The 16944-nt window shown below is 38.9% G+C and overlaps 1 protein-coding gene and 1 pseudogene across 2 annotated transcripts in view; one reads left to right on the forward strand and one right to left on the reverse strand.

The window, feature by feature from the left end:
- Window positions 1-8713: 8713 nt before the first annotated feature.
- Window positions 8714-14092, reverse strand: gltpd2a (glycolipid transfer protein domain containing 2a). Its single transcript, XM_079589577.1, has 5 exons — window positions 14080-14092; window positions 13094-13210; window positions 12923-12993; window positions 12526-12698; window positions 8714-10213 (listed from the first exon to the last, which is right to left on the reverse strand). The coding sequence occupies exons 2-5, from the start codon at window positions 13164-13166 to the stop codon at window positions 9658-9660; spliced, it is 873 nt and encodes a 290-aa protein (XP_079445703.1). The 5' UTR covers window positions 13167-13210; window positions 14080-14092; the 3' UTR covers window positions 8714-9657.
- Window positions 14093-16263: 2171 nt separating this feature from the next.
- The window catches only part of LOC306986381 (E3 ubiquitin-protein ligase TRIM39-like), a 66184-nt pseudogene continuing 65503 nt past the window's right edge, over window positions 16264-16944 (forward strand). The window contains exon 1 of the transcript XR_013800716.1: window positions 16264-16381. The product of XR_013800716.1 is annotated as an E3 ubiquitin-protein ligase TRIM39-like (transcript). The remainder of the gene's footprint in view (window positions 16382-16944) is intronic.

The following is a 16944-nucleotide window of genomic DNA, read 5'->3' on the forward strand; positions in this document are numbered from 1 at the left end:
GTAATGTTCACAAACGCACACACACACACAAGCTGTTAAACTGAAACGATTGGCTGACGTTCTGCACACGCTCAGATTGCACTCAACGACTTACACATTAGCCAATCAGCTTCAAGCTGCGCCATATCAGTTCGCCGTTTGTTTCGCGCTTAATTTGCCCAGTCGACTAATAATGTATTTGCTCCATTTTGTCCAGAACTCGGTTCGACCCATCTTTCTAAATGTGTACACAGCAATACCTTCTGGTCCAAGAGTGTAATGTTAATACTTGTAAATAATAGCGAATCTGGGGTAGTTAACGAAGAGAAGAGAGTAGTTACGAAGAAAAGGGTTCCTGGGTAAAAAAAAAAAAAAAAAACTATAATTATAATTAAGAAAATTTGCCAATCCAATATTTACTAATGTAGATGAATGAATAAACAAACGTGTTTTTCTTCCCAAAAAGTGTTTTTTTAAATTCCTTCGTTGTTGAGCACATCATGCGTTAGCTGCACTTTAGCGCACAGCGAGAAAATCACGCGAACATTAGATGAACATATTTCTCAAAATTTTTGTTAATTTCTTCTTAGCTTTGGTAGGATCTTAGATTTTTATCATGTGATTTGACATTTGGATGTTCAAGGGGATTCGAGTCCTGCCGCCCTGATTAGCGAACAGGTTATCGAGACGTTCATTAGCGTAGCGCTTATTAGCGAACCACTAGCCTGCCATCGATTATGTGCGGGCGGCCGGCCTGTCTGTTTTTTCTTTTTCTTTCGTGTTTTTCACAATCCAATCCTTCATTTCGCCCCCAGTAGTGAATGTGCTGTGTTTCTATTGGGTTACTGCCACAGTGTTGTGCATTTGAAACATTGGAGGGTGTGTGTTAGAAAAGTGTGTGGGAAAAAAAGAGCCAAACGCGGCCAAACTTTTAAATTAACGTCACTAGTTCATCCGTCGCACATCAGAACAGAAGCTACGGGCCTGATGTTGGGAACAATTCAATGTTTACAAAGAGCAGTGACTAATAACTAGATTAGCCGCGTGCTAAACTTACGCTGCCTGCCGTACGTTTACTAAGATCTACTTCACGTGTGCTGCCTGTCATGGAATAGATTTTATATGTTTTTAAGATACGGTAAATCGAATTATTGCACATTCTTTTCGACTTCTGTATTTTAGATGCAGCAGCGATGCGTCGAGCGTTTGTTTACCGCTGCGAGTGTAGTTCACTTACATTTTTCATACGGTTTATTCATTTTCGTAAGACGAAAAATTGAGTCAGACAGGAGTTTAGGACGTCACCATTGAAACAGTGCATGATATTATTGGAGTAACTGTGTGTTTAGGCACTGTCACATTTACCGTTGCTCAGCACAATCACGCGGACGAATTCCAGTCAGGAATTTGCGCGATTGGGAGTTTCGCGTGAGAACGAATGTGATCCCCATTTAGATTTCGCTGGTGCTCAAGTTGGTCGTGCAAATTTTCCGCTTGGTTTGAAAGTGAGCAGTTCTTAATATGCTATTGCACACGAAATTTCGCCCGAATTTCGCTAGTGTGACCGCACCTTTACAGCTTTAATTGAACCAACACGCTTCTGACAATATCATCGATGACACATGGCGAAAAACACAGGCTTAAACTAACAATGGCAACGACAAACACACCTGCGCTACTAGAAACTCATTAGAGAGTTTTTCACTCACTCTCACACACTGACGGCATCTTTGAGCTCTTTGTCCCCGTCTGTGTTTCTCTCCAATCCAATAACTCGACACGCTCGTCACTTTGACTTTCGCCGGATGACTTCAATAGCTCACAGACTCATCCCGGTTTTTCATCTGTCCTTCATAGTGAGACGGTGTCTTATTCTTTCTTCACTCTCTGTAAAAACACTGCTCAGAAACTAGATGTATCTTATTAAATATCCTGAATATACTGTTATATATTGCCTGACATGAAAATTGTGAAACTTATATTCGAAAAATTAAATGATTATCATTATAAATGAAAAATGGAAACAGGAAATAAAAACATTTTGTGTTTAACAAACATTTTTTTTTGTCTTTTTTTGTTCAAAAAAAGTGTAAATGAAACTATATAATTCTGTTTCAATATAGTCTAAATACAAAGTTCTGTCATGAAACTCAGTAACAGCAGCAGCAGCAGCAGCAATCAGAGCAGCAGCAATAACACCAGCAGCAATAACAGTAACAGCAGCAACAATAACATCAGCAACAATAACAGTGACAATAACAGCAGCAGGAATAACAGCAGCAATAACAGTAACAGCAACAATTAAAACAACAGCAGCAATAACAGCAGCAGGAATAACACCAGCAGGAATAACAGCAGCAATAACAGCAGCAGCAATAACACCAGCAGGAATAACAGCAGCAATAACAGCAGCAATAACAGCAGCAGCAATAACACCAGCAGGAATAACAGCAGCAATAACAGCAGCAACAATAACAGCAGCAGCAGCAATAACACCAGCAGCAATAACAGCAGCAATAGAAGCAGCAGCAGCAATAACACCAGCAGCAATAACAGCAGCAATAGAAGCAGCAGCAGCAATAACAGCAGCAGCAATAACAACAGCAGCAGCAATAATAACAGCAGCGGCAGCAGCAATAACAGCAGCATGAATAACAGCAGCAGCACCAATAACAGTAACAGCAGCAGCAAAAACAGCAGCAGCAGCAGCAGCAGAATATAACATCAGCAGGAATAACAGCAGCAGCAATAACAGCAGCGGGAATAACAGCAGCGGAAATAAAAGCAGCAGCATCAATAACAGTAACAGCAGTAGCAGGAATAACAGCAGCAGCAATAACAGCAGCGGGAATAACAGCAGCGGAAATAACAGCAGCAGCACCAATAACAGTAACAGCAGCAGCAGGAATAACAGCAGCAGGAATAACAACAGCAGCAGCAGCAATAACAGCAGCAGCAGCAATAACAGCAGCAGCACCAATAACAGTAACAGCAGCAGCAGCAAAAACAACAGCATCAGCAGGAATAACAGCAGCAGCAATAACAGCAGCGGGAATAACAGCAGCGGGAATAACAGCAGCGGAAATAACAGCAGCAGCACCAATAACAGTAACAGCAGCAGCAGGAATAACAGTAACAGCAGCAGCAGGAATAACAACAGCAGCAGCAGCAGCAATAACAGTAACAGCAGCAGCAGGAATAACAGCAGCAGCAATAACAGTAACAGCAGCAGCAGGAATAACAGCAGCAGCAATAACAGTAACAGCAGCAGCAGGAATAACAGCAGCAGGAATAACAGTAACAGCAGCAGCAGGAATAACAACAACAGCAGCAGCAGCAATAACAGTAACAGCAGCAGCAGGAATAACAGCAGCAGCAATAACAGTAACAGCAGCAGCAGGAAAAACAACAGTAGCAGCAGCAGGAATAACAGTAACAGCAGCAGCAGGAATAACAACAACAGCAGCAGCAGCAGCAATAACAGTAACAGCAGCAGCAGGAATAACAACAGCAGCAGCAGCAGGAATAACAACAGCAGCAGCAGCAGGAATAACAGTAACAGCAGCAGCAGCAGCAGCAATAACAACAACAGCAGCAGCAGCAGGAATAACAGCAGCAGCAATAACAGTAACAGCAGCAGCAGGAATAACAACAACAGCAGCAGCAGCAGCAATAACAGTAACAGCAGGAATAACAGCAGCAGCAATAACAGTAACAGCAGCAGCAGGAATAACAACAGCAGCAGCAGCAGCAGGAATAACAGTAACAGCAGCAACAGCAATAACATTAACAGCAGCAGCAGCAATAACATTAACAGCAGCAGCAGCAGGAATAACAGCAGCAGCAATAACAGCAGCAATAACAGTAACAGCAGCAGCAGCAATAACAGCAGCAGCAATAACAGCAGCAGCAGGGATAACAGCAGCAGCAGCAATAACAGCAGAAGCAATAACAGCAGCAGCAATAACAGCAGCAATAACAGCAGCAGCAATAACAGCAGCAGCAGGGATAACATCAGCAGCAGCAATAACAGCAGCAGCAGCAATAACAGCAGCAGCAGCAATAACAGCAGCAGCAATAACAGCAGCAATAACAGTAACAGCAGCAGCAGCAATAACAGCAGCAGCAGCAGCAGCAGCAATAACAGCAGCAGCAGCAATAACAGCAGCAGCAATAACAGCAGCAGCAGGGATAACAGCAGCAACAATAACAGTAACAGCAGCAGCAGGGATAACAGCAGCAACAATAACAGTAACAGCAGCAGCAGGGATAACAGCAGCAACAATAACAGTAACAGCAGCAGCAGGGATAACAGCAGCAGCAGGGATAACAGCAGCAACAATAACAGCAGCAGGAATAACAGCAGCAATAACAGTAACAGCAGCAGCAGGAATAACAGCAGCAACAATAACAGCAGCAATAACACCAGCAGGAATAACAGTAACAGCAGCAACAATAACAGCAGCAATAACAGTAACAGCAGCAGCAGGAATAACAGCAGCAGCAGCAATAACAGTAACAGCAGAAGCAGCAGCAATAACAGTAACATCAGCAGCAGCAGCAGCAGGAATAACAGCAGCAACAATAACAGCAGCAATAACAGTAACAGCAGCAGCAGGAATAACAGCAGCAGCAGCAATAACAGTAACAGCAGAAGCAGCAGCAATAACAGTAACAGCAGAAGCAGCAGCAATAACACCAGCAGGAATAACAATAACAGCAGCAATAACACCAGCAGGAATAACAATAACAGCAGCAGGAATAACAGCAACAGGAATAACAGCAACAGGAATAACAGCAGCAATAACACCAGCAGGAATAACAATAACAGCAGCAGGAATAACAGCAGCAATAACAGCAGCAGGAATAACAATAACACCAGCAGGAATAACAATAACAGCAACAGGAATAACAGCAGCAATAACACCAGCAGGAATAACAATAACAGCAGCAGGAATAACAGCAGCAATAACAGCAGCAGGAATAACAATAACAGCAGCAGGAATAACAGCAGCAGGAATCACAGCAGCAATAACAGCAGCAGCAATAACAGCAGCAGCGTAGCAGGTCTATTCTGCTAAGACCAAACACATTGTCATATTCATTACCATGCCAAACACTTTGAGAGTTGTCATGACAGAAATGTAAAAGACTTCATATTAACACAAACACTGTATAAGTATATTGTATGAATTGTCTTTGCAAACTCACTTCAGGGGAATATTTTTGATGCCAAACTAAAGCACAGTTAACACACATGCACACAAAGCAGAAACGACGGCTTATGACAGAAGAACATGAATGTAATTTTCATACAAAGAGAAATATATGAATGATGCTACATACTGAGAGCTTTATTTATCATCTTATGTAAGACTTTGGTAAAAGCTTGAGCAGAAATAATTCCCAATCTGATCATCTGTGTGTCTCCCTATAAGAAAGAAACAACAACAAATATATAATAGAAATATCTTTAATATCTCAATTGTTTCTCCTGGATCAGTCGTTCTCAACTGGGTTTACTTCAGGACACTGTACAAAATATGTCTATAAGAAACAAAATTATTTTCTTAAAATCAAACAAATGACATGATCTGAAGGACAATCGACATTTTTGGTTTCTAAATGTCTCTTGAATTCAGTGTCTATCATGTGACGGATGAATTTCTGCTGAAATATTGGACACACAACCTTTGACATCAGCCACAAAAGATATGGGAAGTGTTTTCTGATAAGTCTGTTGGTTTTACTATCTTAACTATGATTACTCGGCTAGCTGTGTGTTCCTGTTAGCATTCATCATCGTTTCTTCTCTGCTTAGACCTCTTGCACATTCATCAGTCGTGACCCACCAGTTAAGAAACACAATCCGAGATTAAATGGTGAACAAATAGACTGTTGTTCCTGCTTTTCTCTTGCGAATAAGACCCAAATAATCATGGCATCATAATAATGTATATCGTAGAGGTTCAGAAGAGAGAATGTCTCAAACTGTGTTCAGATTCTCTGGTAAATCAAAGAGTCCGAAGTATGAACGGACTAATTTCTAATCAAATTCTTCCAAGAACAAATGATCGGACCCAGCTAACAGACGTTTGTTATAAGAACGTTCTCCAAATATTCAGTGTTGGTTCTGGGAACGTAAAACATGTCCAGTTTTCTTGACGTTAGAGGAGCGTGTTTTAAAAGGTATTTGGGCTCTATCTTGCACCCAGCGCAATTGACTTTGTACACGACGCATGTCTCATTCCTATTCTGCACCCGCGCACAGCGACTCTTCTCTCCACAGACGCACGTCAGTAAATTAGGGAATGAACTTGCGCTCGCGGGGGCGGTCCAGTGTAAAGAGGAGTGTGTTCCGGCGCAAACGTTCCCTGGTGATATTCTGCAGTTTCAGAAAACAACTCCGCCACTGACCAGGAGAAACCGAGTCTAAAGTCAGTGGCGCCGCGCGTTAGTCATGTGCTATTTTAAGGGCGCGTGCTTGGCCATTATGTAGTGTGTGAACAACACACACACTTTGATTCTCTAATCTAAACAGACGCAGCAGTTTTCCCCGCCGTTATAATAGCAATCCGCTGTTATAATAGCGATCCGCCGTGGAACAAGCGTGCCGGCTCTTAAAGGGAATGTGAGAGGACGCTCTGATTGGTTTATTTCAAGTTACGCCCAAACCACACCTATGAATAATGAAGCGACTTCAAACACACACATTTTAGATTAGCGTCGGGCGCAAGAGTCGTTTATCCCGACGGGAAAATAGCAACAGCGCCGGGATCCGCCCACAAAGTTACTTGCGCCTTGCGTTTGATACTTGAGTTTCAGAGCGTTACAATAGGGCCCATAATGTTCCTCAAATGTTCTTTCAACTTAATTTTGATTTAAAATTCAACATTCTATGAACGTTGATTTCCAACATTCCAAAAACATAAAAATGTCCAGTTTCCTGAATGTTACTAGAATGTTATTTAAAGGTTAGTATGATGTTCCTGAAACATTCATAAAATCACTCAAACTCCTGCTGTGAACAAGCACTGAGAGAAAGAGTAATACTGTAAGAACACAAAACACAAGTTTCTTCAGCCACAGCCTTCGATGAACTGAAGATAAAACAGACATCAACTCTCTCAAGATCTGATAAACAACTTTACAAACAGCATTACCAGCTTCACTTATTACTAACCAGACTCACTTTATTTCTGTCACACGTCTACAGAAGCTCTTATTGAGAATGTTTAGTTTGAGATCATCATGGAGATCAGTGTTTGCTTTAGTTGGGCTCTTGACTTTCTGTAAGTTGGTGCAATTGCAGGTGTTAATGGAGAATATTTCTGCTTTAATAAAGTAGATCAACATGTCTGTTTTAATTACAGAAAAATGCCTGCGGTTTCTGTAATTGATGACTTTAAGCATTATTGAAAAATATGAAACCCAACAAATGTGAAAAGATCATTTGTAACAACAAAATTGTAAATTTTGTAATAACAATATTATTGTATTTCAGATGCTGAATGTTGATTTATGTGAGTATATATATATATAGGCTATAACACTGTCATTGATAACTTTCTGTTTAAAGTGAAAAAAAATGTGATGTCCGCAACACTGCTTTTAGCTCATATTTAATAAAAAAGGAAACGTTTTGACCCTACTGGGTCTTCTTCAGGCAAAAGAATGGTCGAAACGTTGCCTTTTTTTATTAAATATGATATATAAATATATTTTTTTCACTTTATTAGTTCCTTTTGTCCTGCACCTGCCAGACGGTGTGATATGCACACAATTACTTTTTAAAATAACTTTGTTTAAAACATGTTTGAGTCATTTATACACTCACAGACATCAACATACGGTATATGAAACACAACAATGGTTTCATTATTCATGCCAGCATACAAAACACATTCATTGCACCCAGCATGCAGTGCGGCATGAAATAAATTATGCAGCTGAATTATTTTTTGATTGTCACCATTGTTGAGGTTTGTATAACGAGTGCTGACGTCTAAGTGTCATTTTTAACTTGTTTTAAATAGTTTTGGACACTATTACACAAATGTCTTCAATCTTACAAACTATTTTTATCACATCAATTGATTACTTTCTTCTCAAATAATGTTGAAATTCCAGAAGTGAGTAAAAATGCTCATTTAATTGCTGAACCAAAAGCTTTATCAAAGCAGAAATGTCCTCCATAAACAACTGCAATCGCTGATAAAGCAACACTTTTAAAGAAAGTCAAGGGTCAAGAGCCCAACTAAAGTAAACACTGACCTCCATGATGACCACAAACTAAACATTTTGAATAAGACAACAACATCTACACCAATAAGAGCTTCTGTAGACGAGTGACAGAAATAAAGTGAGTCTGGTTAGTAATAAGTGAAGCTGGTAATGCTGTTTGTGGAGTTGTTTACCAGATCTTGAGAGAGTTGATGTCTTTTATCTTCAGTTCATCGAAGGCTGTGGCTGAAGAAACTTGTGGTTTGTGTTCTTACAGTATTACTCTTTCACAAGATGATTGAAAGAATGTTTCAGGAACATCATACTAACCTTTAAATAACATTCTAGTAACATTCAGGAAACTGGACATTTTTATGTTCTTGTACTGTTGGAAATCAACTTAGAAATTAAGTTAAAAGAACGTTTGAGGAACTTTAAAACACGTTCCTCTAACGTCAAGAAAACGTCTGTTAGCTGGGGAGCTGCTATAAACATTCACTTTATTGCTCTATAGTCACTATATGACAACAGTGACATAATTGTGTTGAACATAAAGGCATTGAAGGCTCAGAGAAACATATGAGACAAAGGTGATACCATAAATATAAAGCTCTGAAAGAAGCTGTAACATTTTGAGTATTTTTATGTCTGACACAGTTTGAGCAACAGAAACTAGTCATGTTTCCTGAACAAGTTTAGACTTTCCCTGATAAACCGCTTATAAATAATTTAACAAAACTATAAAAAACAAAGTGAAATAGCGCCATCTAGTGTACAAATAAGTGATGAGACACACTATTTTCACCTGCTGGACCAGCAGATCACAGATTCTTTTCACACCAGACATGAAGAATATACCTAGCAACCACATAACAACATAATAAAAGGCACTCAGAAAAAAAATAACAAGGTGGATATAATATGTTAAAGGCCGCGCAGCTTTGTATGATGATGCGTTGATGTAATTTCCACTAAGGCGGGACATATTGAATGGCTCCTCCCCCTTTTCAAACAGCCAATAGTGTTTAGTTTACCTCACAGACTGACAGCACCATGGAAACGAATCCGAGCGGCGAGCGCAGATGATGTGTTGGAATCAATGGTAGAGATTCAGTTGGAAAACTGAATAAAACTCGAGCGTTTGAGCAACCGAACACATTTCTGTATTTATAGCAAAGGGGGCGGAGCTTTAGATTCTAGAGAGCATTTGATTGGACAGAAGATGTGATGAGAAGCTGAAGTCATAAAAATCCATATCCATTTCAGCGGAAGTGAGAGGCTGTAAGTTTTGAATGCTTATATCTCCTAAATGCTCATTTTTCATTGTTTTGTAGCACACCAGTTTATTCATAACCTTAAAGCGAACATATTTATACTTAAAGCTTAAAACTTTTTGATTTCAGGGAGCCTTTAAGATACATATATCTCTGTTGTGTGTGAGTGTGTGTATGTGTGTTAAGGCAGGTCCAGCATGTTCCTGATCTCCAGCTCTGTCTGTGTCCGTCTGTGAATTTCTTGGATCGCCGCGACGATGACGTGGATCACAGGCTCCGCCTCCTCCTGCGTTCGCACACACACCAGCTGCAGGAAAACTTTGCGGTCGGGCATCGCATGAAACACCAGCTCGGCCGCGCGCTGCACAAGCCACGGATGATGCGGCGCTAAAACCTCCAGGTACGCGTCGCGACACAGCTCGCCCATGCTACGCTCCTCGCGCTCCGTCGCTAGCTTCTCCAGCAGAAGCTGTAACCACAGCAACGAGCGATGGAGGCGGAGCAAAGTCCGACTCCCGGATGGCGTTTGGCTGTCGAAGGAGACCACGCCCCTCTGTAGCTCCGCCTCCAGCATGGAACGCACCGAGCGGTAGGCGTGGCTACGGTGAGGGGGCGGAGCTACGCGCTGAGCATCTCCAGTCGTAGACTCTTCCAGTGCGAGCTGTCGGATGAGTGTGATCTTCTCCTCAACTTTATGAGTGAAAAAGCCCACCAGAGGGCCCAGAGACTCCATGAACCTGCACCACAGACACAACATCAGTGTGAGACTGAGGAATCATCGTATGAACAATACATTTGTGATAGATATTGTTACATAAATACATACACACTATAAACAATGTTTCTTTGGAATGTATAATAGAGTTTTTGGTAACACTTTACAATAAGGTTCATTAGTTAACATGAACTAAGAATGAACAATACTTCTACAGCCTTTTTTAATCTTAGTTAATATTAATTTTAACATTTACTGATACGTTATTATAATCAAAGGTTGTGTTTGTTAACATTAGTTAATGCACTGTGAACTAACATGAACAAACAACGAACAGCTGGATTTTTATTAAGTATACGTTAACAAATATGAATAAATACTTTAACAAATGTATTGCTCATTGTTAGTTAATACATTAATGTTAACTAATGAACCTTATTGTAGTGTTACCGAGTTTTTTAATAGGACAACAGAGAATAGAATGCAAAGGATAAACATTAGTTTTGTTTGAAAAACAGTATAAAAGACTAAACGATACTGCTTTAAAGCAACATAGTTGGAATATAGTGCAAAAAAAAACATTTACGTTGTGTATTAATAATACTTTTTTTTTAACTTAACAGTAACAACCATAACAAACAGCGGTTTTGGATTGGTCCTGAATGACCAATACCTGATCCGGAAAAATAAATAAATAAATAATATATACACATAAATACAGCAATTCCTTCAACTTGGAATGACCTACAGAAAACACTTAAACTTCAGTGTCTAATTTCCTTGAATGATTTTAAACGTTATGTTAAATCTATAGAACATGAGTCCATCCACATGTGCAAATGTTTTAATTAATGGCACTTTTATTTAATTGAAATGCACTTGAGTAGTCTTTGCCTTTTTTGTGTTTGTTTTGTGATTGTGTGATCTAATTTGTTCTGCTACCTTGGCCAGGTCTCTCTTGAAAAAGAGATTCTATATATCAATGAGACTAACCTAGTTAAATAAAGGTTAAATAAATAAATAAATAAAAAATGATTGGGGCTCAAGCGCTTTAAGGCCTGTAAGCACATGTGGAAATAAGAATTAAGTTTTATTTAGCAAGCCTGTAACCATCTCAATCATACTGCATGGAAAAGAACATTTACAGCCATAACTGGAAATTTACTAAGGAAATGTACGATTTAAAGCTTTTTAACAGTTATTGAGGTAGAGCCAAAAAACCTAGGACTAGTCCATGGAAGTAGGTTTTTGAAATAATCTCCTATATTTAACGAATGATTCGATTGACAGGGGTGGTCCTGGAGGCAAAGTTGCTCAGAATGAGGAGTCCTACCATATGTATGAATGTCATGGGCATATGCGAAACATCCTGTGATATTCAATCTTTTACGCACGTGAAGACGCAAAGGCCTCTGGGGCCGCGAGTCAAACACGCCCACTTTGAACATTTTGGCATCCTGTCGCACACATACATCAAAATATTTGCCTTTTTTTGGACAAATATTGTCAGTCAGACTCCTTAGAATCTTTCTGCACAGGTTTGGTTCTTATCGGGTAAGAAAACGAGAACTAGTTCGCAAAACTAGGCTTTTCGAAAATTCCGAAATACCCAAAAATTTCGCTCAGGTTACGATTGAATCCAAGATGTACAAGAAAATTGTTCGTCTTGAGACAAGGATTCCAACAAAGACACTTGAGGATCAGGAGTTATGAGCCATTACGTACTTTTGACCGCTGTAGCGCCACCATCAGGCCGATTGGGGCGAGCCTTGGTGGCGTTGTAGACCATGTGAGTACTACCATCCCTCAAAGTTTCAAGTCTCTACGATTTACAGTTTGGTCTGCCCGATCACTTTTATGGGAGAATGCTGATCCTTGGAAATTCAAACACTTAAAATAGGGTTTCAGTATCGAATCATCTCATCCCTAATCGTTACAGCTTTAAAAGTATCAGGAGGGAAAGGGTAAATTACTGAAAACACTCAACACCCTCAAAGGAGATATATTTCAAAATATACACTCTAAAAAATGCTGGGTTGTTTCAACCCAATTTTGGGTCAAATGTGGACAAACCCAGCCGTTGGGTTACATTTTTTAATTACATTTTTAACCCAACGTTTGGGGTTTGTCCATATTTGACCCAAAATTGACCCAGCATTTTTTAGAGTGGTCTTTCTTTTCTCTACTTTTTTCCCGTCTATCCTTATATTGTTGTTTGTCGGTTTCGTTTTTTTTAATTATATATATATATATATATTTTTTTTTATATGTGTTTGTAAAATTTCTGTATGTATTCCTGCAATAAAAAAAAAGAAAAAAAAAAGAGTATCCTACTTGATCAGCTCCTCCCAGCACAGCAGGTACGGCTCCAGCAACACGTCGGAGGCGGGGCCGAGGGCGGAGCTTAGATGCAGGAGGAGGCGGGACACCTGGAACTGCTGACCAGCACACTCTCTGATGATGTCACTTCCTCCGAGCGCATCATCAGTAACAGCAGCCCGAACCACCTGGACAGGAAGTCAGTGTCAATCAGCACTAGAAGTAGTTAATGTCAAGTCAACTTGACACTTTTAAAAATATAGAGTGTTTCAAAGCAGCTTTACAGAGATAACAGGAGATTACAGTAACAGAGATTGTTTTGGCTTTACAGCAGATCTAGAGTAAAGTTATTGTCCAGCTAAAGTTAGCGATGTGAAGTATTCAGGTTGAGTGTATTGTAGTCACGTCTCACCTCTCGGTTTGGTGTGAACACACTTAGGCAAGGCCGCCACGACTGCTCGCAACTCTGAACTGTTTCTTGAGCTGCAGAGAACAGGAGAAACACAGTTATTCAAGCTCGAGGGGGGTTGTGTGTGTGTGTGTGTGTGTGTGTGTGTGACGGTGAAAGGTTGTATGTACTCACGCAGCCACAGTGAGCTGAGAAACAGCAGCAGACTCAGCGTGACTGCGGTCACGACACACCGGCGCGTTCTCATCGCAACACCGTCTCGTGTCTCCTCCGTCGCTCGGTCTAATGCTCCTAATGAACAGAGACAATCTCAAATCAGCATGACCTTTGAACTGTTGTGCGTGTCACTGAGTCAGGCTTGTGTAAAGAGCAGGGCTGAGCTGAACAAAAACACAACTGGCAATTTGAATTTAAGAAAATAGAATAACAACATGACATTCATACAAGCATAGTAGTAGTTTTAGTTATACATTTCATGTGTCGATATGAATTATCCATAAACGTATGGATTATTTACAGAAACTAGGGTTATTAACATTAACCAAAGCCATAAAAACATTTTCATTACTTGAAATAAAATAAACATAAACTGAAATATAATAAAATATTTTTTTAATTGTTTTATTTCAGCTGGTTTTCAAGGCAATGTTTCTAATTTATGTTTAGTTTCACTTAAATAACAAAGTACAACTGAAATAAAAATGTATATTTAAAAAACAATAAAAATGGCAAAAAACCTGAAAATTACTAAAACCTTAACTAAACCAAAATTAAAAAATAATAAATATATTAATGTAATAAATGATTATATTTTATTATATTTAATAACTAAACCTTATTTATTGTATAGACCAATGCTTCTCTTAGCAGAACATTTACTAGGACTTTATTTAATGTTAAATTGTTGATTGTTTTGACAGTATTGAAGTCTGAGAATCTGATCTGAGAATAAATATGCAATTAATCAAAATGTATTGGTTTTCACATTCTGTAGTATTTTGGACTATATATTGTGTGACTGTATTTGCACTTCACACTCATGAATTAAAACGAGACAAACACACACATCAGATTGAGATTAGATTTTTATTTGATATATTACACACATTGCTTAAACATCAGGTAAACATGCAGACAGAGTGATAAACTGGCGTTCATACTCGCACACAAACATCACAGACGTGTTCACTGAGGAACCAGAGCCGCTCACGATGACATCATCGCAGTGGGAGGGGCTTAGCACTGACGGACAGCTCAAACAGCCAATGACAAACTTTCTGAGTTTTAGTGCAGTTTGGATAGACTCTCCGCCTCCTGATTCTGAAACACAATTTAAATATACATTAATAAATAACAGTGGACATATGTTTAGATTATATAAATATAACATGATTCATTAAAAACACAGGTAAACATTTATTTTGAAAATGAATTTTGCGAAACAACAGTCTTGATACCACAAGTATGATGAAAATCTGTTGTTTATATGGTGTTTTACATTTAACATTTACTATTAGTAGTATATATTAGTTGTCACATGGTACTTTGATATGTACCATTAGATATTATGTTGCTCGTGTTACTTGGAAATGGAATAATCATTTAAAATGAATTGACCGTAGATTTGCTACTGTGTGTGTGTGTTGAGTTTATCTATATTTATTCATGTTCTCTAAGAGTTGGCGTGACTCTGTATTTAATAAAAAACTTGTGTCCCGTTTAGTGTGTGTGTCTGACCGGTCGTCCTCGTCCACGAAACACAGTTTTCAGGCCCGTGTGCGCAGAGACGTGTTTGAGTGTGTGAGGCTGCTTCAGCTCTTGCAGTAACTCTGGGCTGCTCAAACTCACTGCACGAGAAACACACACACACACACACACACACACACACACACACACACACACACACACACACACACACACACACACACACACACACACACACACACACACACACACACACACACACACACACACACACACACACACACACACACACACACACACACACACACACACACACACACAGGACGTGACATCTGCAGGACTCACTGTAATTGCATTCTTCATACATCAAGTTGCATTGTGGGATACAGTATTTTTACATTGTTGCACATTTTGTAGGTCATCTGAGTGTTTCATACGCGATAATTATGACTTTAATAAGTCGAAATTGTGGCTTGGTAGGCTATTACAATTTCGACCTCTTATGTCATGATTCATTAAATATCATAATAATGACTAAATAGGCTATGTCATAACTATGACATTTTATGTCTAATTAAGCTTAAAAAATGTATCTTATATGGCGGAAATGGGCTTCCATAGTTTCTCAGAAGCTGTCATATTTGCGTAAATTTCTATAGTGGTGAATGAGAGAATACATTAAATATATTTTTCATATTCCCATTTGCTCAAATGTGACCATGGACCACAAAACCAGTCACATGGGTCAATTTTTTTGAGATTGAGAGTTATACATCATCTGAAAGCTGAATAAATAATCTTTCCATTGATGTGTGGTTTGTTAGGATAGGGCAATATTTGGTCGAGACACAACTATTGAAAATCTGGAATCTGAGGAGCAAAAAAATGTAAACATTGAGAAAATCTCCTTTAAAGTTGTGCATTTATGTTCACGATTGTGCTGCATTCACTCACAAAAATACATGTTTTATATATTTACGGTAGGACATTTACTAAATATCTTCATGGAACATGATCTTAATATCCTCATGATTTTTGGCATAAAAGAAAAATGGATAATTTTGACCCGTACAATGTATAGCTGCCACAGATATACCCGTGCGGCTCCAGACTGGGTTTGTGGTCCAGGGTCACATATAGCAAAAGAAAAACTTCATAATAGTGTTCTCACAACTTTTTAAGATAGGAAAAAATAGAGAGAGGCTAACGGCACTCAGAGGACAAAAATATGTCAATTTTACCATCCCTGTATTAGAAACATCCTCACAGCAGCGTTAACATTTTTTTGACGCAAAAGTAATATAATACTAAGTATACACTCTAAAAAATGCTGGGTTGTTTCAACCCAATTTTGGGTAAAATATATTAGAGTGGTTATAAATGTACATATACATAAAAAAAAAAAAATTGTGAAAACACTGTGAAAAAGGTCCGTTGTATCAGATTCACTCACTCGTCTGTTCAGGAGATGTTGGCTGGGAGGGCGTGGCTTTGGTTGGCGTTATGGGCGGAGTTACATGACCAGTCTGTTATAGAGAGAGGCAATCGGATGAAATCACTGGTGGTTATTTCATGTTTGATCATTAAGAGAGTTCCTCTTACCTTACTTTCTTCCATCTCTGGTCAAATATGCGCTCACAATTCTGATCAATTCAAGTTATAAAGACAAGACCGAAAAGCTGGACAGATGATGTGAGTAGCGGTCACGTTGACTTTCCTTCACAGCGGTTTCAGCATCAACTACCTAAACACTTAAAGGTACTAAACAGTTATTTTAGTAGTTACTGTATTTGTATATCTAAATTTGATCCGGTCGCTGTGAGAAACTTGTTTCTCTCGTCGCTCACTGTGATTAGCCTTAAGTCTAAATTCTGCAGCGACATTAATCATTTACTTACTTTATGGCTCTAAAGTCCACTGAAAACACCCTGAAAAAAAAAAAACCCAGTCCGTATTACAAAATTCTGAAGCTTTTTTCACCCTAGTCTAGGTTACAGAATCTTACTAACACTAATAAAAAGGTTTGACAAATAGTTTGACTATTTATATAATAATTTAAATAATTTATTCAATATCATACATTTTACATCAAAAATTGAGGACAATCACATGGTAAAATAATTATGAGAATAAATAAATAAATACTGTATGACGCTAGGTGTTTGTTTAGCTATATTTTGAGGGAGAAAACTAAACGTTCCGTCTGGGTCACAAATGATCTATAAATAAATTTCAAGCTCTTTTATGTCGTTTTATAGTCGTTATTAGAAACAGTAGAAGTCTTTAATATGCCCTCATTTACATACCCAGATAGTTCATGT

The sequence above is a fragment of the Phoxinus phoxinus genome, assembly GCF_949152265.1.
Source record: "Phoxinus phoxinus genome assembly, chromosome: 18".
Classification (NCBI taxonomy): Eukaryota; Metazoa; Chordata; class Actinopteri; order Cypriniformes; family Leuciscidae; genus Phoxinus; species Phoxinus phoxinus.